A 22,430-nucleotide genomic window follows, 5' to 3' on the forward strand; every position below is an offset into this window, starting at 1 on the left:
ATATAATTCACCAAATATGTATTCCACGCTAGAGAGAAAGAGCTGTTACAGTGAGCCACTACAGCTCTGACGCATTAAAATAACTACAAAATATCACGGCTCCGCGGTGATGAGTTTGACAGCTTCTGCAACGTTGCAAAACTTTTGGATCCTGAATGAGCTTTCGCCCTATGTGTCCTCTTATACAGCTAGGCAGGAGCCTCGATGTTAGCGTACAAAGGCAGCATGAAGTCGAACCTGACAGATACAGTATGTGTGATGACAGTCAATTGAAAGAGAGAGAGGGATAGAGCTGTATGGCCCTCCCACTTGGCCAGATCCACTGCTCTATTAGTCTGGCACTGAGAGACTATAGACACACACTCACATACGAACACAGATAGAACCTGGCACCACTGTTGGAGAAGGAGATGAGCAGAGGGATACTGTTTCTTGATTAAAAGGAACCTGTGCTCTTAATTTAGCACGATATTTCATAACTTTTCGCCAAAACACTCCAGAGATGATCTACATGAAGGGAACAGTGTGTGGAAATGAAGTCTGTGGAACCGTGCCAGGCAACCGTGAATCAGTCACGCTCAAGGCACAAAGAAATAATTCATTGCAGTGCTCTGAAAGTAGTTGGGGCATGAGCACAACACAGAACAGATTTCCTGTGTAGAGTGCACATCCGAGGTATTATTTCTGCTTGAATTCAAGGATCCAGCAACTGCAGTGAAATCTTGGACCGTAGCCCATGCAAATGCATCATGTGACTTAATGGCCGTCAAAATGAAATGAAATATGAAAAGCTTGAAGTTGGAAAGATTTCGTAAAGGACTTCACTTGAGAGGTTAGCGGTGTCGCCCCACAATAAGAAGGTTGCGGATTCGGTTTCAGGCCTGGGTCCTTTCTGTGCGGTGTTTGGATGTTCTCACTGTGTCTGTGTGGGTTTCCTCCGGGTAGTCCGGTTTCCTCCCACCGTCCAAAGACATGCATGTATAGGTTAACTGGTGTCGTTAAATTGACCGTAAGTCTGATTTGTGAGCGTGAGTGGTTGTTTGTCTCTGTCTGTCCTTGGTGTGTTGGCCCTGCGATGGACTGGTGACCTGTCCAGGGTGTACCCTGCCCCTCGTCCAATGTGCGCTGGGATTGGCTCCAGCAGCCCCGCAACCCTGATATGGATAAAGGGGGTGAAGATGAGTGAGTGAGTGAGTGTTGTAGACAAATAAAAGACAAACCCCCACGCTAACGCTAAAATCAGATGAATGGGATTCTACTTTATCTGCCATTCTCCTTTTTTTCCAGAAGTTGTTCCTTCTGCTGTATTGTCAGTGTTTAACACATTTCTCCTTTCTTTTTTCCAGGAGCACACTGTGGAGCCCACTGGCTCGTCTCTTGACATTCTGGCTGCTTGAAGGAAAACTAAACGCGTGGTGGTTCTGGAGAAGGAGAGGGGAGAGGCAAACTTCCCACCTTTGTTCTTGCTTTATGAGGAGCTCTCTGTGGACCCTGCCACAGCTCACCGTGCTCTGTTTAGTTACTGCATGTAGCCACCACTCACAGGTGCAGGAAGAGACTGAAACACAAAGAGGGAAGAAGAAAGGGTGAGAGATAAAGAGAGCGAGGCTGCATAATTAGTATTACCCAGTTTGTGTCAGAGCTAGAAACCATGAGAAGAGACTTCTAAAGACGACTGCTCTGAAAAATATTGCAGCTAACCTTCGGGACATTTGTATGTGTGTGTGGGTATATGCGTTCGCACCTCTTTCATTTTCAAAGGACTTGAATTTGTATTTGGATGCGGATTTAGGCTTTCATTATGACTCTACAAGGAGGCTTTGGGAGAGGTTGGATTGGGTGCCACAGAAGTGTCTGTTGCTGGGTGTTGCTACTTGCTTGTTATTTCTCGATCGCCTTGGCAGCCAAACCCAAAATGCCAGGCCACACACACCTCAACTCAATACGCATCGATGGGGACATATCTCTGGGCGGATTATTCCCGGTGCATGCGAGAGGCAATGACGGCAAAGCCTGTGGCGAACTGAAGAAGGAAAAAGGGATCCACAGGCTGGAGGCCATGCTGTTCGCCTTGGATCGTATCAATAATGACAACGAGCTGCTTCCTAATATCACTCTAGGGGCACGCATCCTGGACACCTGCTCCCGGGACACCCACGCTCTGGAGCAGTCTCTGACGTTTGTTCAGGCTCTGATTGAGAAAGACTCGACTGATGTCAAGTGTCTCAGCGGAGGGCCCCCCATCATCACTAAGCCTGAGAGAGTGGTGGGAGTGATTGGCGCGTCTGCCAGCTCCGTGTCAATCATGGTAGCTAACATTTTGCGTCTTTTCAAGGTCAGTTTCTTATATATCTATTTCTCACTTTACTTTTTTCTTCAATATCACAGCATTGCCATTTCATATAATTCCCTACAGTATATTTCTTGCAACGTATTTCTTGGAATTGATGGAACAGCATAAACTGAATTTTAATCACAGTCATACATTTTAATTCTGCTTTTCCCTGCCCGTGTTCTTATTGCCTTTTTGTCCAGTTTATTTTCCTCAGACGTTTAAATCACATTAGCTCCAGTCCTTTTTTACCACTGTCCAGAAAACTACGCACTGATCATTACACCATAATTCTCCAAACTAATGACATTAATTTGCCAAGAGTCCCTATTGTGGCGTTCTTTGAATTAATTCAGGGAAACAATGCATGGCACCAAAGAGCTAATTGCAATGATACTGACTGCAGTGTGTAAATTGAGCTTCTGTATTGTGTTGACTCACCAGATGCAAATGTATTGTGCAAATGAGAGCAGCATATAAACAAGAAATGACAGGACCTTTGTATAATACCTGCTCAGTGCTGTCAAACCAAGCTATAAGCCACAACTAATGAGCATGAAGACTATTTCAAAAAAGGTCGAGGTAAATTTTCCAATATCCCTATTTTCATGGCATTAAAATTCAGCAACAAATATAGTGTAAGAATCCGTTCCTCTCGTGAGCTCTTTGAATCTCCTGACTAATAATTATTATAAATACTTAAACATTTGTGTAGCTCAGTATTACAAACTTAAGGACAAGCAACGGAGGAGGGGTCCCTTATCTAGGATGGATGGGCTTGCAATAGATGTGGAGAGAATGGAGCAACAAAGTAGATTTATACTGAGAACATGGCCTGCGAGCAACTTCCATGTGCTGCTAACAGATAGGAAGAGCGAGACCAATCAAAAAAATCAAGGAATGAACTAACAATCTGAAGATAAGGCATAACAATCAATTTCAAGTTCAGATTTAAATCCTCCAATGAAGTCAAACAGTTGGTTGTGAGTAGGGAGGTTGTTCCAGTATACTCTAAAGGAGCGCGATAAGAAAAAGGCCCTTCAGCCTGCTGACTTCTTTTTAACTCTCAAGTAGACAGGATCCTTGAATTCTGAGAAAAAAGAAGAAGAAAAGGCACTGGCTGCAATGTAAGGTTTGAGGAGATCAGACAGGTTGCTCATTTATATTTTTTTGCGTCATGAAAGGCACCTTAAAGTCTGATATAACATAGATAGTGTGCCAGTGACAGAAGCTAAAATGCTTTGTTTCTTGGTTGTCATATTTTGAGAAATCACAGGTTTTGAGGCCAAACTAGTGTGTATGTCAGACAAGGTCAATGACCGACGTAAAAAGAGTCTGGAAGCTGGACATTTTTTGACATCCAGCTTTGCAGAAGACAAACAGGTCTCTAATTTGACCAAGATAAGTAAATCCGAGCAAGCCAATTTCCCAGTCCAGGAGCATAACATGATCTTAAGGTGTCAAGAGCTGCAGAGAGATCAAATAAGAGATGCATATAGATGTAAAGTGATTCTTCTGTGTAGCTTCAATGGAGTGACAGGCCTGAAAAGCAGATTGAAAAGGATCAAAAGCAAAGCTGTTCACTTAAATATGAAAGTATCAGAATGCAGCAGTGATAAATAGATAAGTTGTTTGTGAAACCATCAGTCAATATGAATCTATTTAATCATACAGACATAGCCAACATAAAGTATATAATAGATTTATGTTCCTTGTTTCTAATCCATTTACCTTTTAAGAAGTAATGCAGAGGCAGAAGACATGGAGTCAAGTACAGTAGCATCCAAACTGCCAAACAATTGAAAAGAACGGAGCAAATTCTGTTCATAAACGTTTGATCACTTAAAAGGGCCTTGTTGAAAAGATGTCTGAATCTCCCACTATGACATTGATTCAATGAAAGTCTCATCTGTCTGCCACTATTCCGGGACAGACCAACTGCTCAGCAAAGGCCAAAGGGTGAATAGTACAATACACCATGTCACAAGCCTGAGTGATATGTTACAAGTCAACCAGAATAAATCCTACACTCCTATGTCCTGCCTGTCACTAAGTCCAGCCATCAGAAGCACCTGTCCTCCACATCTGCACCTTCTCTTATAGTGCCATGCAGGCCCATCACACCACCTTCAACATCATTGGCATGCACATTGTTACTCACCATTGAGCAGAGAGGATGTTGGTGATAAATCCCCCCACTAGCTCTGTCTCAGTGAGTAACAGATGTGGGAGATGTTTTCACAGTAGGCCATCAATGACAAGCCCCCATCATCTTCACCTTGTCACAGAGGGCAATAACAGCAGCAGAAGGATGTTCCCTACGAACCTGGGCTGACTTTCATACCTTCTGCTGTTCCACAACTCCAAATGCTGTGCAGGATAAGTTTGTTGATGCTGCTAGGCTCATTGTGAAGGGCACATAAGCCTCCAGAGAAAGTCTGTCCACCAACAGGCCTGTGAAACATCTTCACAGAGCTAATTGGCAAACCCCTCTGTTTAGGCAGGATTTTGCCAATCAGTTGTTGTGTGTTCCAAACAGAATACCAAATCCTGCAGTGGAAACAAATTACATTAAATTTCTCGCCCTTTTTCTTCTTCCCCTCTCTAAATGTCATCAAGCTGCACCACCCAAGACTTAGTGTTCTAAGTTTGTATAAATTCTGTGTGTTTTGAGTATAGTAAAACTCAGATTCTGAGCAGGAATCCTTTTTTTATGGACAATGGCCTTAAAGGTATCTGCTTAGTGGGCTTTAACAGTCTCTTTGACAGAAGCTTGAGCAAGAGAGGCAAATCCCACTGACGGACAGGCGATGCTGCCACTTCACTCCAAGCAGGAAGACATAGTTTCAAAAAGTAGATCTCTCCAAATTACTCATGACAAGAGGTGGCTGACATGTACACTTGGATGCTTTTCGTGCTGGATAAGTTTGGGATGGATAAGTCTCTCAGAGAAAAACAAGAGTTTATGCGTCAATATCTTGGGATGGCCATGCAAAAACTGGATGGCTTGGACAACTGCTGGGTAAAATCCATTTTCTGCTTGATCTGAGAAAGACTCAGAGATATTGGAAGCAACCATTAACTCTGTGTGTTTTATATATCACGGCACTGCCTCAGAAAACCATGAGCCGGTCCTGCCTGACTTTCAGCATCAGCAGCAGGATCAGAAAGAAGGGATATGTGCATCCACCTCTGTTGGTGGGTAAAGGGAAAAGCTGTAAGGTGAAAAGAGGCGGAACTTTACAGTCCACCTCTTTTCAATTGTGAAAAATCAACAAGAAGTCTTATGTTGGTGCAGAGTCCAGCAACAGGAGATTTCCAGTTTGTTTTGAAGCAAAAACATGACTTAGCACTATACTTATGGTTTAGAAGGAATGGATACAGTCTCAGCATTGTCATTATTTGTCTTGCCTCAGTTTATTTGCTGCTTGATACAAAAGAAAAACCTCCATGGCTTTCATATTGCGTGAATTATCTACAAGAGAAGTCTGCCTGATATAAACTCTGATTTAAATGCAGCTGGCTACATGGCGCTTCCCACACTCAGATTTGTCCAGTTTGGATTAGATCTCCATTAGTGACCTGTTCATGGTGTCAGCTGGAATTGGCTGCAGCCCCCCCCCCCCTTGCCCCCTTGCCCCCTGACTGATAAGTGGCATAGATGAGGGATGGATGGAACCTCGGGTCAGGTGTATTTTCACTGACTGTATTTGTACAACTGAAGAAAGACAGAATCCTGCACACTTATATATGACACCAAGCATCGATCCTGAGATATTTATTCCTTCCTCCTCCATCAAATAAAAGCATGTAGAAAACTGGGACACTTTATAAAAAAAACCCAAAAAAACCCTTTAATCAACTTATCTTCTGTTTGTGAGGTGAACGCCAGAACTGTTTTTCATGAATCACACTTGGAGAGGAACAGTAGCCATGGAAATGAGATTTGTACACAGCCCTGAATTGCTTCCAGGTGAAGAAAATAATGGAGGATTTAATATTTCTGACAAATTAAATACTACAGTGGGTCACAACATGATATTGCAATTACATAAAGTAAACCATTTACTTATCCTTGAATTGATTTTACTGTACTGTACAGATGTATAACTTTGCTCTTTTGTGTTTGTTTCTACTCTACTTTTCAATTTCTCTTCAGGATTTGATCCAATAAACACAAAGTTGCTAAATTCTTGCCGATCACTTTTACCCACTATCACTATCAACATATAAATTTACTTGCGGTCGTTGTTTGATATTTTTCCTGCAAGGTGATTCTAAGTAGAAGCAGGCTTGCAAGGTAAATGTCAATAAATTTGTTGGTTGCATTTTTACTTCAGCTAAAAAGAATCCTGCTTGTTGTGCGTCATTTCTACAGGGAAACAAAGATATCACATAACATATCGCAAGTGTTTAATGCAGTTAAAATGCAAAACCAGGCAGATTGGTAGCTTAGTTGGCGGAGTTTTCGTTTTCTCTCAACTCCTGGGGAAATGCATGAATGTCTGGTGAGTTGGGAGCAAAATCCTGCTCATTCTTTGGCAGTCGCGCCGTAATCACTAACTGAAGTAGGAAAGGATGAGTCATTTTGAGAGAGAATGGGTGAAGCCAAAGATAATTCATGCAATGCAGATAAGACAGACGAAGAAGAACAACATCCTTGGGCAAACTTTTCCTTAAAATAATTGTTATGATGAGCTTTCATACCAGCAAATTTTACCCTAGTGTATATCTGACCCACCAGAAACCCTTTAGTTTGTATGCTAGTTAATTATTAATTTGTTATGCTGAGGGTGTACTCTCATGGCAGGTTGTGTTTCTTTTCTACATCATTAAAGTCAACATACATAGATAGGCAGATTTCCCCTGACTGGCTAGAAGGGCTTCATTGCTCACCACTTCCCTCTAATGACTTTAAATGTCAGGCTTGGTTTCTTTTGCTCACCTGTGTTGCGGGATTGAAATTAAAATGATGATGGTGAATGTCACTTTTTAGGTAATACTGCTTCTACGTGAGTTTATGATCCTTTACATGCTACTCAGCTGTTGCTTCTGACTCCGTAGTGTTTTGTCTGTTTCTTTTCTCTTCTTTTTTTTTTTTTTTTCAAATTTCAATATTTACTTGTCAACTTGACAAAGTCAGATATGCATGACCGCTTATAACCTAAAAACATCATTTTGGAAATGCTCGCTGTCCTCAAAAGGCAAGAATTTAATTTTCTGGTGATGGGGCGATTGGCTTCTTGCTTGCAATTGTTTTTCAGCTCCTTACTTTTGAGCTTTTCCTTATCCTTCACAGAGTCTTAGAGTAGCTATGGGCAAAGTGTTTGCTCAGCACTTCAGAGCAGGCAGGATTCCGTCCCCATGGTGTGTCATGAATATTTCACTACATTGTTATGTAATTTACGCCCAGGGATTGGGGTTGAAAGCTCCCTCTTTGCATCCCCTGGTCACTGGGTCCAGCTCTTCATCTGCTTTCATCAGCTGGGTCCTTATACTGCTATATAAGCAGAAGCAGAGTGCATCAGCACTTGAGGTAATTAGTGGCTGGTTGCTTATGATACTCAAGACAGACTGAGGATAATTAAAGCTCCGGGCTTCTGATTGTGTCTCTTCTATATCACCAAAAACAGCAATAGCCTGGCTTGAGGGATATTGCTGCAGCAGCCAGAAACTGCAGGGGCATGCATTGCGTTTCAGGTGTTGTGGTTGATTTGCTGAGGCAATCATAAGCTTCTGGACAAAAAGGGGGCTGGCTTGGGCAAGTTCAACACAGGAGCCCTCTAAATTGGGTACATGCAAGCACAGTCAGTCTGCAGGAAGTATTTCCTCCGCGGAGAAGTGCTCTTGAAGTGTGAAGGGTAGGGAAGGGGAGATGGTAGGTAGGCATACTGTGAGCAGTGAGAGGAGGGTTAACTAGTTTCCTGTTGTGCTGTCTGTGAAGCAGAGACCCTGCATCCGCCTCTCTCTTCCCTCATTAGAGACAGAGGAAGAGGCCCTCAGGCACATTGCCTTACTCCCCCACAGCATTTCACTGTGTTGAGACAGGACTCTTATTGGATTACCCAACCAGCCCGCAGTGAAGACACACTGAAAGCTTTAGTAGCTATCAGAAATATGCAGACAGTTGCGCTTTACTTGCACTTGTTAATGGCCAATCTATTCATCTGGCCATAAAGGTAAAGCTCACTTCCCATCACTGGCAGACCTGAATAAATGTAGAGTATGATGAAAAAAAAAGTTTCTGTTGTGAACGCGATGTTTTTGATGTCAAATCAAAATAAAATATTAAGTGGCCAAATTCCAATATCAAAGTAAATATGAGGTGTCCACAAAATCAGCCACAAAAAGAATCCAAATGTTATTTTCTGAAAATAGATTCACAGATTTTATTTATGACCTTAATCATCATGAAACATCTTTATCATGAATGATGAAGATGTTATGATAAAAGTGTCTGAGCTTTAAACTGTGAATGATGTTCTGATTCATGGACATGTGAACTAATCTTTGCAGCTGGATTCATTGTAATCAAGAATCCAACAACCAGGTTCCTCAAGCTGTTTAAATGTTGCCAAACTGATTTGGACTAATCAGCGACCTATGATAAACTGTCAGTGATTATTAATAATATAGACTATTTCTTATGTGGTTAGTAAAGATGGTACTGTCACATCAGTTATATTAGGACAAAAATTGTGTCAGACTTTCTGAAAAAAATACTAAATTAGAAATAAGAACCTTTTTACACATTTCCACTTCAATCCAAAAGTGGAAATTCTGTTCATATCCCAGATGGGACAAACAAAATCTGTTCTGAATCATTTCCTTTGTCATCCTAGTTTGCTTTTTAAAGAAGGAAGGAAGGAAGAGAAAAAAACCCCAATCAATTAAACTCGTAAAGCTCCAACAGTTTTTTCGTAATAATTTTATACAAGTGGGACTCCCAAAACAAATTCCACACTTTGACTTGTTGGCACTTCGTCATACCGTGGCAGTCCTCTCAATGTTAAGGACACGACACAGGTCTTTGTGACCTATCACCCTGGAGCTATAATTGAGGACAGAGGTCATGACAAAAAAAAAAAACAACTTAACTGAGCTCACTTGCACTCTGTGCAAAGTGTAATTTGGTGCACCCTATGCTCCATTAGCACATTCATGCAGCCACATTCCCTTAGACCCAGCCACCCGTGCCCAACAAATCCCACACACTCTCTGAAATCTTTACATTAAACCAATGCAAACAAACGAGGATGAAAAAAAAGAACCCTCCCCCCCAAATAAAAAAAAAAAGCAACAAGCAATTGTTTTCTACAGTCCAGTGGGCTTTCTGTGTCTTTATTGGAGCCCTTAACTCGACTTTTACTGGACAGATGGAATCCATGAAGCTGTCTCTCTTGTCTGCTCTTCCTTCAGCTCCTCAGTTCCGGATTAGTTATGACTCGATTCGTTTTACCCAATGAAGGCCCAAGCGTTCAGTTCCCGGGACAGTCATGAGTGAGGGCTGCCTAAACCTTGTTATTAATTCCTGGCACTATTGTAGCCTCTTTCTCCTGGCAAATCCCTCAGCAGCCAATCTGAACTAGTGGTGGTAATCACCTAACAGGGTGGAAAAAAAAAATAATAATGGAATTAGCTTCTGTGTGACTGTGTCCTGTGCAATTCTCTTACTTCATATGTTAGGTTTCCCTCAAATAAATTTCTGACATTTAATTAGTGTGCACTAACAAGCCTACTGAGAAAATGCTGGCTGGGGGTCGGTGGGGGGGTTGTCTTTTTCTTTTTCAAATGTATTATTTCATTTCGTTGGGCACTGCTGTGACATTCTTAAAGCAAGGAGGGACAGCGCAGGGAGAGCACAGCAGAAATATCAACAGGCTTTGCTTATGTCGGTGTTGGTGCTGTCAAAATGCCACAGCATTCACAATCTTCCACTTGCGCAGGCTTTTCTTAAAAAATTCAGTTTCCCAACAGCATCTAAAAAAAAAAAAAAAAAAAAGCACAAATGCCATGTAGCTTCCTTGAAAAAGGAATGGGATTAAAGGTTTGGAGCCATCTCACCTGACTCATTTTCCCATCAGCCCACCAATCCATCACTGTCCTGCTGTGTGAGGCTAAACTACCTAATTTTTTTACTTAGACTAACAAAGGTTTGAACCCCCAGAGGAGAAAACCTTGAGTAGCTAAAATACATTTAAATTAAAAGTAATCTATGGGCCATGACAGCTTTCATATTGATTGTGGAAAAGTGATCCTTTTTAAAATTTTTCTTTGAGCAGTCAAAGTGACAGTGTTGTTGCAAAATGAATGATAAACCGAGAGCCCAGTTATTTATTCATCTCTTTGTGCGTTTTTTGTGACCAATAACTATAAAACATATGCACAAGAAAAAGGTCAATATCATAAAATTTTCATACAGCCACTGTAAAGTCGCCGGAGATCTCGGAGGGATTGTTCTGTCAGCCTAATGCTCATCTTACTCTGCAGCAGGGGCAGAAAGTATGGCCGCCTTCAGGCTAAGAAGCTTGGACATCATCCAGCCTTCCAGCACATATGAAACAACAGCAAGGCTCCCATGAGTCAACATTGTGTGACACAAAGGGACTCGCTTTCTGGACAGAGGCTGCTGGGAGCTTCCCTGAAAACAGGATATTAAAAGTATAATTCTGAAATAAATAAGACTGGGCCAAGTTTACTGGAAACTTTCAACTTTGTGATTTGGTTTTGTTTCAAGCATACTGAGATTGTAAAGTGACAGCCATTATAAATATTATGGTTTTGTTTCTTGTTCCAGGGAGGGTTCGTTGAAACAAGGAGACAACAAGGATTTGTTGAGACATTTCAAATATACTGATGTGTGCCAAAAATTTTCCAAATCAGCACGAATGAAGTGGCCCTTACGAGTTTGACAACCGATACGTGCGCCCACTAAGAGACAAACATTAGTTGAAAAATTACTTTGTAGTGGCAGTACACTCTTCATTATTAATATAAATGTTTTTAATGGTTCCACCAATTTAGAGAATTAAAATTTTCAGATTTCTTGTAATTTTTCATCAGCATGTTAATTAGTTGATGTCTTCCAAGGGAGTGTATATGTAGAGACATAATCCAGAGACCAATCATGCGTACTTTTCAAATATTTGTACTTGTTCAGATTAGCAGCTGGAAGAAGAGGATCAATTCTCATTTACAGGCTAATTATCATCTCTCAAGAGTTCCCTCACTCAGGAAAAACACGATAAATCCTTGCACAGAATTTTTGTTTGTCATCACCCCCTTGCCATGTTTCAATAACCTGAAATCATTAACCTATCAAGATTTGAAGACCATCCAGTATAAACACACACCTGGATATTGACGTGGCATCTTGATGCTGTAGTGACAACATGCCTCATTTCCTGACATATTTACCTCCTCCCTCTCTCTGAAGCTTAAAGTCTCTGTTTGGACTGGGAACATATTGCTGTTGATTTCTCAAAAAGTTGACATCCTGATATTAAATATGTCAAATTAGTCTCCAGATAGAAGTCCAAAGTTTGAGTTTGTGTGGGCAAACAACGTTTGTCTGCATTATAACAACATGTCCTAAAAACACCTGTTTTCTTGTGAAATGGCTGATCTGTAATAATTTATTCTTTTTATTACCTAAAATCGTACGTAGTCTCTTTACCCATAGCACTAACAAACCCATGTAGTTCTGACAATAACAGTAATAAGAATAGCACAAAAAAAAGAAAAAATTAAAAAGTCTTATCTCAAGAGGCCACTCAGACACAGATTGTTTGTATTCTTGGGAACCAGCATTTTGTATTTCACTTTGTATCCTGAGGTGTTTTGTATTAGTCACTGCTTATTCGGCTCATATAATATCATTCGTTACAGTTAAACATGAGGTTTGCCCTCCAAAGTAACACATCTTGTGGGTCATCTTACCCAATTTTAGTTGCACCAATATTAGAGCTCATGGATAATCACTCCTGGCTACCCCTTCGGTCGTTGATGTGCGAATGTGAAATTCAGTATGGGACCCAATAAGTAATGATGCACACTGCAGTAAAAAGTGCAACAAATAAGTGTGTAACTGGGGCTTGAATAAATGGTGCAGTTTCACATTTGATGGTGCAAAAAAAGAAAGTGTTTGACCATGCTATCAAAGTTCTCTGCGTAAAAGTCAGAATTTACAGTTTTGTTGAATTCAATTTGCTGGATGAAATCAATTCTTAGTCTCAATGCTGCAATTTGCTGAAAACAAAAATTACAGCAAACTTAATTACAATTTATCTGTTTGTTTTTTTTTCTGGGATGGGGGGTAGTTTGAAGAGCCCCACAAAGAGAGGCTTTTCTTTCACACCCCGAGATAAGATGGGGGGTGGGGGGTCTGATGGGGTCTGATGCAAAAACTGAATATTTCTTGAAATATTTTGCAGGATTTTTTGTTTTTTAATTAAAGCCAAAATTCCATAATGAGATATGTTGTTTGTAACCGCCTGATCAGACCCTCAAATTAAAAGACAAGATAATTAACCAGTGCTGTTCAAAGCAATTGCTTTAGTTATAACTCATAATAGCAGCAAGTATAATGGACCTGTGTCGTCATGGTAACAAAAATCAAGCATGCAGTAAAGCTTGTGGGACTTGGTTAGGTTTGGGAAAGTTTGTTGTAAAGGCTGCAAAGTTATTGTCAGATATGGTTACTGCGTTTCCTGCACCGCCTGCACATGATGCTGACTCCTGCGTGTCAACACCCGACTGCTATAGATTTACACATTTTATGGTCATTGTGTTCAAACTGCTTTTATTTTTTTCATAAATAGATATCATCTCAGGGTGGAAAAGCCTCTCTTTTTGGGACTCTTCAAAGCACCCCCTCAAAAAAAAAAAAAAAATGAGATGTGATCTAAAGTCTGTGTAGCGCTGCGAGCTACCAGCGAGGCCTGTCATAAATTAAATGTCAGAGTGCTGGTTTAATCACATTAAACAAAGTCGCAGCCTAATTCTGGTATGCATGACTTTCTAAATCACACAGAGGATTTGCTGCTTTTATTATTCCAATCTCCCGTCTTTTGCCTGACCTCAGATTTATACACCTTACACACCACAAAGTCAACAGTGCAGATGGTAAGTTCAGAGGATCCCATTGACCCCTGTTGGAGCGTGACCATTACTTAAAGCCCAAGCAGTATCGACTTGGGGAAGAATACAGTGAGTGGATGGACTTGTTCCAAATTCATCCAGAGGTGTTGTGCTATTATATTTGAATGATAGAGCAGTTTGTGTGACAGAAATCAATATTTGCAAATGAACATAACAAATTAAAATTTCTATTAAATCTGGCATTCATGCATTCAGAATACCGATATTGCTAATGTAAATAGCTGAGTTCCCATTGTGTCAACCAATCTATTATTTAAATCAGCGGAATCATGAACTCACTCAGAGTTTATTTTTGTGTGTTATGAGGAAACGGAGAGATGACAAGTCTTGTGGTTACGATCTATCTTCTACAATTGTATCTTAATCATCTCATTGTTATTCCCACTCTACTTTTCTTTTTAGTAAACATCAGATCCAGTGTACACAGTGAGCAAAATGGGAAAAAAAACCTCAATGAAACCCTTTTCTTTAATGCATATTTCTGATTAAATGAAAGGAAAAGCTTTTGCAGTAAAACGGAAAATATTTCTCCCTATAAAAAATCATGCAGCCTAGGGGGGAAAAGCTTTAGATAATTATATTCAATTAAAGAAAACAGGTAATTATGCCCGATGTGAGGGTGAAACTTAGTTTTACACAACTGGAAATTAGTCTCAATGGTTCTTAGTGGGCTTTGAGTGTTCCAGAGAAACCCAGATGGAGTTTGAGGTTTAATCGGTGTGTTCACTTCGGGGGCGGTCAGCTACATGATGTAAGGGTCAAGGCAGGATGAGGCACACGTGGCTCACATCAGATATCTTGTATAAGGAAATAAAGTTATCAAATTTACCACAATTTTACCCATTCAACGGAAAAAATGTTTTATAATAACAAAAGCAGTTGTCGTATTGGAAAAGAAATCCAGCCGGTGTGTGAGTGAGTCACTGTGTAAAACAGTGACTCTCATGTAAAAGCCATTACCATCGACTCAGTGAACACATCACTTGACAGTGTGCGGTTCTCAGTTAATCAACAAGTTTGTGTTAATGGAAGCATCCAGCTCCTGACATAGACACCTACAGCGGTTGTGCAGCTACAGAGTGCTTTTTTTTTTTTTTATTCCTTTCTACATCACTTTTGTTGAACGTTGTAAAAGCTCTGCTCGGTCCGACTGGTGTTAGTGTTACACCTACGGTTAAAAACAATGGAGAAACAGTCTTTAAAGGAGGATCAAATCAGTTTGGTCTCAAAATTAACAGCACCATTTCTAATCCGTAAACACAACGGCTGTGGCGGGATTGTTCTGGTGAATGCACCACATAAGCGTCACGCAAAAATAACTTTCACACTAATGCAACGCTTCACATGCTAACAAGCAATTGCTTCTTGTTCCGCACACAATGGCAATATTGGGAGGTAAGGACAAATTTGCAGTATTGAGAAATAATGCCTGCCCTGAGACACTCTGGTTGATCTATATTTACAGCCCTCACTTCTGTGATTGGAGACTTAACTGCAGAAAACCCTAAAAACTCACCAAGACACGTCGGTGCACCTTAATCACAAGCTGAGCATTTCATTTCCTGTATTGTTATCGTGTGACATAAAGCTTGTCACTGCTGGTGAAGAGATTGCATTCTATGTTGTTTAAAACGAGCCTACCGTCGACATATTCCATGTCATCATATGCGTTTTATCTCCAAACTGGGAAATTACCGGCAGTGCATGTGTCTACCTTTTGTAGCTATAATGGATGTCAGCCAAGCCCCAGGTCTTCGACAGCCCCACTTCTTTTTTTTTTTTTTTCCCTGTGCTACATCAGGTTTTCAAATGCTGTCAGTGTCTTTGGCACATTACACAAGTCAGCTAAAAGCACCGGCAGCACGAGTTAACCGTCAACGGCAACAGTTTTGATAAAATAATCAGCTGGGAGTTTGAAGCAGTGTTTTATGATTTTCAGCAAATTTACTTATTGTGATAAATATTTCATGCAGATGCCAGTCTTTGTAAAAGCCACATCAAGAGTACTACACCAGTGTTTCTTCTTATTTCAATTTGCAGGTCCTGAACTTCAAATATCTGCCCCAGGTTGAAAAGCCTGCTTTGCTTACACACAGAGATGTTGGCTGTCTGTTGCCATCATTGTCAAAGCACACACAGGAATGACGACATTGAAATGCTACGCTGTAATGCTCACAGACTTTAGCTAGGCACAGTTTGAAGAATGGGAGGAAACTGCAGGCGCTCACTCAGCCCACTCTGTTGTCTCGTAACTGCTGCACACTGCATGTGCTATCAATGCTTTTCACCACCCCGCTTCTTTTTTCTGCAAGTTAAGCTGGAAAAAGGAGTAATGAAATATAAAAAAAAAAAAAAAGAACTACTGGGCTTTGCGGAGGAGTGCCTTTCTTTCACTGTTTGACTCTGAGAGGTTCAACGTGTAGGTGTAGGATGACCTTGTTGTAATTCCTAATCAAGGAACACACATTCACAAAAAAACATACAGAAGAATTACATTTTGTCAATTTAGCTGAGGCCAACTGGCTCAGGTAATGAGTCAAGCAAACAGGATTGGGCTCTCTCATTTGTTTATCCTTGTTCCAACTTGCTGAGAAAATGCTTCCAAAAGATTCTGTTAAATTGGTCTCTGCCAGATGGGTTTTAAGTTGATTAAGCAATCTTACAAATAATATGTAGTTTGCATTACCTTTTATGCAATACAGCACAGTTATCGGCAATTAAAAAATCTTCACATGGGAGATAAGGGCCACCCCCAACACTGCCAATGCATGATTATATTTCTGTGTCGACCCTCAAAGCAGCTGAACAAGAATTTAAACAATAAGATACATTTCTTTCATTTCATTTCATTTGTGGTGAAGTGGCTGTGCGAGTGTTGTTGTAAATTCTTGTCTGTTGTTGTCTACATTACGTCTTCAGCGGCCCGATCCAGAAATTGGTTTATATCGTTTTTCCTTTCTTTGGTCTGTAACAGAAAAGAAAGAAAGAAAACTGTTGAATCTGTTTTATTTAGGATGACATTCTTAATAGCTTTGTGATAGATAGATAATTAAATGGTCCTGCCTTTGAGTATTTAAAGGATATTCACAGGGGACTAAAATCCCATAATATTAAAAAGGACAGACGAAACGTACCCTAGATTCATTTTAGAGTTTCTAAATCACAGCAAATGGTCTACATAAGTTTGTGTTGAGAAACTTGCCACCGTGACAGACGCCCTCAGTAATGTTGGAATTATTTTACAAGCATCAATTTAAAAGTTTAACTTAGCAATTTAGATTTTTTTAGTACAATCTTCGTCATCGGAATTTGGTCATTCAATACACATCTTATGGGGTACAGCCAAACCATACAGATCAATAGTACAGTCAGAGGCTTTAAAGGCTGGCAGGATGAATGGATGGCAGAGTGCCTTGAATTATTCAATGGCGCTGTGGATTCATCAGCTGCTTTTGCGCTGACCAGATTGTTTACGCAGCTATGCTCTATAAAGAGCAACGAGCAAGATGTAAAATATCCCAACAGTCAGGCTTCACTCATAGCTTTCCATCTGTGTGAGGTTAATACCAGAATTAGAAATAACACCACTGTACAGTACTTATTACCAATACTTATAACTGTTACTAATGAAAAATAGTTGACTCCAATGTTAACAGTAATATCAGTGGAAGTAAAAGGCTTCTTTCCAGTTAAAGCATGGAATGAAAAACTGAGACTAGACTCCTCCATTGAGGTCTATTAAAGCAATCACTCAACACATTTGGCCTCACAATGTCAGAAATAAGTATAGCATGTCATCAAACAACAAAACAGACCAAAGACTCGCTGCTTTTTTAAATGACAAAAGCGATTTTTTTTTTTTTTTACATTAATAAGGTTTGGCAGCCACCGAGCCAAACAAATGGAGCCACATTTCATGGGACAGATTAATTGATTGATTAATTTCTCCAGTATGTGACACATTTAACCTCAGATGCAGTGCATATACAGGAGCACATATGGCTCTTAGTTTAAAGTGGAACTACTCAACTGACTGAGCCATTTAATAATCTCAGAAGAGCTTTCTTGCAACACTTAACACCAACAACAACAATAATATCATTAAATATATTTTAAATATAATAATACCCAACAATCATTACTTTAGCTTGGAAGGCACAAAGGTGCATTCTGGGTGAAAAAACAAGACAAAAACTGAATCTAAGGACATATGCAGGTATCCTGGATGTGATGGAGTTCAGAAGACGAGGAGGAGGAAGAAGAACACATTCATTTTCCTTTATGTTTTTTAAGAACAAATGCTAACATTAGCAGTGTTTTGACATTAATAATGTCAGCAACAGCGTCAAATTTGTTTTTTTTTTAATTCATAATGAATTGTGTGACCAGTGTGATGCTTGCAAATTCACAGCAGAGCAACTCCAGTTTCTAGATTTAACTAGAAACCTGATTCAGTTTGCAAATATTGAGTCTATTTTCGTTTCCCTTGGAATAATTGATGTTGTGAACGTGAAGTCAGAAAAGAGCCATTGTTTTGCCATGTAAACAAAACTGGCAAAGGAAACTGAATAAAACAGAAATAATGAGCTTTTGAATATAATTCAAAGATCCATCCACAGGAGCGAAAAGAAAGTTTAAAAGAAAAAAGTTTAATTAAAAGTTCTACCATCACGGTGAATGTGAGCTGCTGTAAGCTTTAATCCGGACCGAATGTGTACAAATTTACAGGTGGTGTTCATAGCGGAAACACCACTCTTGGAGAGAGCAGATGTTCAGCTCATGTTCTTCTTTGTGTTTGCCGACACAAAAATTACTTTCTCTCTCATGAGAAAACATGGCTGACAATCCAGGACTGCGACAGGCTATTCAGCAACCGGCAATGGCAGCTTGCAGAGAAAATCCAGAAGTTTTAAAAAGTAATCTGAAAAATAATGCCCTGAGAACATTTGAGTCTCCTCATGGCTCAGTGTTTGGGTTTTTTCCTATTCAGTTATTTCGGTGTTTTATTTTCATATACTGCTGTTTGCATCCTAGGATCGTTATAGTGACATTATACAAGGCAGAACTAAAGCAGGCTTAAACACCAAACTCAAGTTTTTCTTTCTTCGGCTCATTAAAACTGGATTTACAAGGTGTCAATTCCACAGCTGTTACATTTCACAGGCCTGTCATACGGACTGAGTGATGTTTGGGTTACCTACAGAGCAGAACACACGGTTGGGCTACACTCTGGTGGTATTACAGTCTTTCTATCCAAGAAATGGGGAAGCGTTAAGTCCAACACTAAAATGTTCACAGACAAGATCTTATTACTGATTTGTCTGATCCTAACAAAAAAAAAAAAATTCCCTCGAGCATTATTCCACTTTCATGTGGACAAACACAGCAGTTGCATGAGAGTAGAAAAGGAATGTGTTACGGTTTGACACACAAAACTTTAGACACAATATCTTTAATTATATTTCTCTGGAACCACAAAATCTTTCCCAAATGTTGACCACAGTGATTTTGTCACCTTGATGAACCCCAAATGAGCCGATGGATTTCTTACCCTGAATGCCTGGTGATTCCACTGTCATCAATTCACGCATTACTTCAGTTGTTCAACAAAAATGTTGACACCAGACATAATTTAGTGAGTGGTTTTGATGTTGCCACAAAAAAAATTTGAACGTTATCTTCTTTTCGAGACAAGTTGGTAATACCTCATTGATTATTTTTTGAAATTGATTAATGATTAATATTTTATGTTGTATATATCAAACTGATGTAATGACGCACTCTTGAAACCGTATAATTACCACACTGAAGTGATTTTGTTCGATTAAATGCTTTGAGAGATGATGGCAGAAGAGTGGACCAAAAAAATGTCCTCAGCCCCATTAGAGTCAACACCTGTTCTTATTTAGTCCAAAATACTGAGACACTCAGACTTGTCAACAGGAGCTCGGGGACATCGGATCTAATTAGCTTTTGCTCCTTAGCTGGGAACTCCAGCCCTCCTCTCCCAGCTCCAAACCACAACTATCCCTCATTTCCTGACACCCTACGACAGAGCAATAATTATCAACTTCCACTTTTATTAGCTATCTGTAATGGTTCTTGACCAATTATAGAGAGGTTGGATAATGAATTGGAGGGACTCTCAATTGTTTGTCACCTGAGGCTATCTTTGCAGAATTATTCATCAGAAAAGAGGCGAGTGAGATAAAATAGCACAAGGGAGGGGAGTTCTGGTAAGAGGAGTGGGGGGGAACCACTGGAACAACCTGCAAGTCCTAAAGGTCTCCTGAAGTGCTACAGCTATCCATGAAATGGCTTCCTAAAGTTGTGAAAACGCAGACAGTTTAGAGCAAACGGTTTATACATAATGGCATTGATTCTACCTCCTCCTACTGCACCACCGAACGATAATGGCAGGGAAAACATACAGTAAATGTGGGCAGAGTCTTCGGGCTTTGTTTCTGTTTGTGTTTATCAGGCATCCACAGATCCCTTCTAGCGTAGGCGACTAGGGTAATGGATTAGAGTGCTGGTGCCAGTGATATCATGGTTGAGAAAGACCTGCATATTTTAGAGTTTCTTTGTCGCTATGTGATGCCGCTGTGTGTTTCACTGGTGAGTTAGACTGTTACTGATATGCCCCCTGGTGTGGTGGTCTGGTGTGTAGCGCAGTCCAACAACTTTGGCGAACCTGAGGGTTTTGGGGGGAAAGGGGTTAGTGGTAGCAGTCTGGTCAGGAAGGAACAACGTTAACAAGATTGTGTCTGCAGGAATATGATGTTTTTCAAAACAGAATATGGCCAGGTGAGGTAGCATTAATTAAAAATACTGCCAGCGTGTATCATAAAAATACTATCTGCTGACCTTTCTGAGATGGTTTTTGTTATTACTGCACATAGCACAGAAGATGTTTTGGTGCTTCAGTTGTGATGGATGGAAAGTGGCATTCACAAGCCCAACTGCTGACCTGTGAATCCCCCTGAAAGAGATGAAAAGCGAGTTTCAACACCTCATCTCTGTCTGAGTCATTTCTGTTTGCTCACCTTACTTTCACAAAAATCTCTTGGGTGTACACCCAAGAACCCTACACCCTATAGAACCCAATACCACCCCCCCCCGTTTTTTTAAGTGCAACAAAACACAAAATCTCGTCTATACACCCCTCAATTTCTGCTTGCCCCTTAGTGCCGAGTCTATCACAAGCATTCATTGGACTGACATAATTCTTTCAGCCATCAGTTCTAAAATGCGTGCTCATGGTAGGAGCACAGGCAAAAGAAAATCTTACTGACATTTTATTCTTATTGATGGTCCTTGAAATCCTGGGATGTGTAAATTATTCCTTTATTCCTTTATCTCCAGTGGAACATTGCACAGCTTCATTTAATATGGTGTAGCCCTGTCTAAAATCATGGAGGGCATATAATAAATAAAACAGCATGTATAGTTGTATAATACAAAAAAGTTAATATTTTAACATTAAAAGTTCATAATTTTAAAATTGGTTAACATATGTAATGGGAAATGCATAAATATCTATACAGTTTAAAATGCTAAATATGGTTAAAAAGAGTTAAGCTATGTTCCTTTAAAATCCATTGAGGAGAAAACTATTTTGTTCAATCTAAAAACAGCCATTCAAGCTAACCTGTTATCATTTTAATGTCAGTCAATCTGTTTTTGTGTCATTTGGGTCATTAAGAAATTAACAGCCAATCCAAGTCATTTCATCAAAAGAGGGGCGGGACAAGTGGCGCAAGTCAGGTGTGCTCAGGTGTGTGTTTGACGAGCAGATTCGCTGTTGTCTGGAGAGGGGAGACGACCACCGTGTGACGGAGAGTATTATTAAGTTTTATCTACAAGGTCAACTACTAGTGGTCCTGATAATAACTTATTCGTAACCAGAGAAACTGGTAATTGTAACTAACCGTTATAGTGATAAAACATGTTGTGACGTTAATTAGCAACCTGCAAGTTAACTTAGCATATCATGTACATGTGCTTTGATAACATACTGTTACTGTAGCTTTAATGTTATGTAAAAGCAGACTTCACGTTAATTTGTCATGGAATAGCGTTTGGTACTGTAGCTCAATTTGGTTAATGTGCTTAAAAGAGATGTGGAGAGAGACAGAGGTCGGAGCAGTTTTCCTGGTCTTCTCATACAGACAGACTCTGCTGTTTTCCTTTGTTTCTTCGTTTGTTTCCTGTGATCCCCTGTGATTTCTGTGATGATGTGATCTCACTGCTCAATGGTTACTGCCGTTGCCCGTGTGACTGCTACCCCCTTTAACAATTCATAAGGGCTTCGTGAGTACTAACTGAACTTGCGCGTACCATTAAAGTTTTTAGACCTCACCGCACCCCAGCTTCAAATCAGGCCTGCAACGGGTTTACATTATAAGGTATTTTGTTTTGTAAAAAGTTATTTAAAAAGATGTATAATTTGGTTAAAAGTTAAAAAATGCTTATTCTGGTTAAAAGACATTTATTTTGACTGAAAGGAAGTTAAAGTATTTACTCTGACTAAAAGTAAGGTAAAAAGTATTTTGGTGTATGCTTAAAAGCATTTAAATGTATTTTGGTACTGAATTTAAAGGTGTAAAATTGATTTTTGAAACTTAAAGGGAAGGGTTTAAAAACATTAAAGAAACCTGATATTTAATTTTGTACATTTTTATTTATTTTTTTAATATTTTTATTTTGAGCAAAATTTTCAAATTTTATGTCGTAAACACAGTTACCAAATTTTATTTCATTTTGTAAATAAATATCTTTCAACAGATTGTTGCATTTAGGGAACCGTTGTGTGTTATTAATTTTGTTGGGGAAGACTAGAAGTGAAATTAGTGGTAAAATTCAAAAGAGGTAATTTGAAGGGTAATATCACATAATAGTTCAATAACAAACTCAGGACCTGTCCCACTGTACTGTA

General features: G+C 39.8%; 1 protein-coding gene across 1 annotated transcript in view; it reads left to right on the plus strand.

Moving 5' to 3' along the window:
- LOC115046000 (metabotropic glutamate receptor 4-like) overlaps positions 1 to 22,430 on the plus strand; it is a 155,803-nt gene that overhangs the window by 44,274 nt on the left and 89,099 nt on the right. The window contains exon 2 of the mRNA XM_029506043.1: positions 1,347 to 2,335. Within this exon, the coding sequence (XP_029361903.1) occupies positions 1,802 to 2,335 (534 nt within the window). The 5' untranslated portion in view covers positions 1,347 to 1,801. The remainder of the gene's footprint in view (positions 1 to 1,346; positions 2,336 to 22,430) is intronic.

The sequence above is a fragment of the Echeneis naucrates genome, chromosome 7 (assembly GCF_900963305.1).
Source record: "Echeneis naucrates chromosome 7, fEcheNa1.1, whole genome shotgun sequence".
In the NCBI taxonomy this organism is placed as follows: domain Eukaryota; kingdom Metazoa; phylum Chordata; class Actinopteri; order Carangiformes; family Echeneidae; genus Echeneis; species Echeneis naucrates.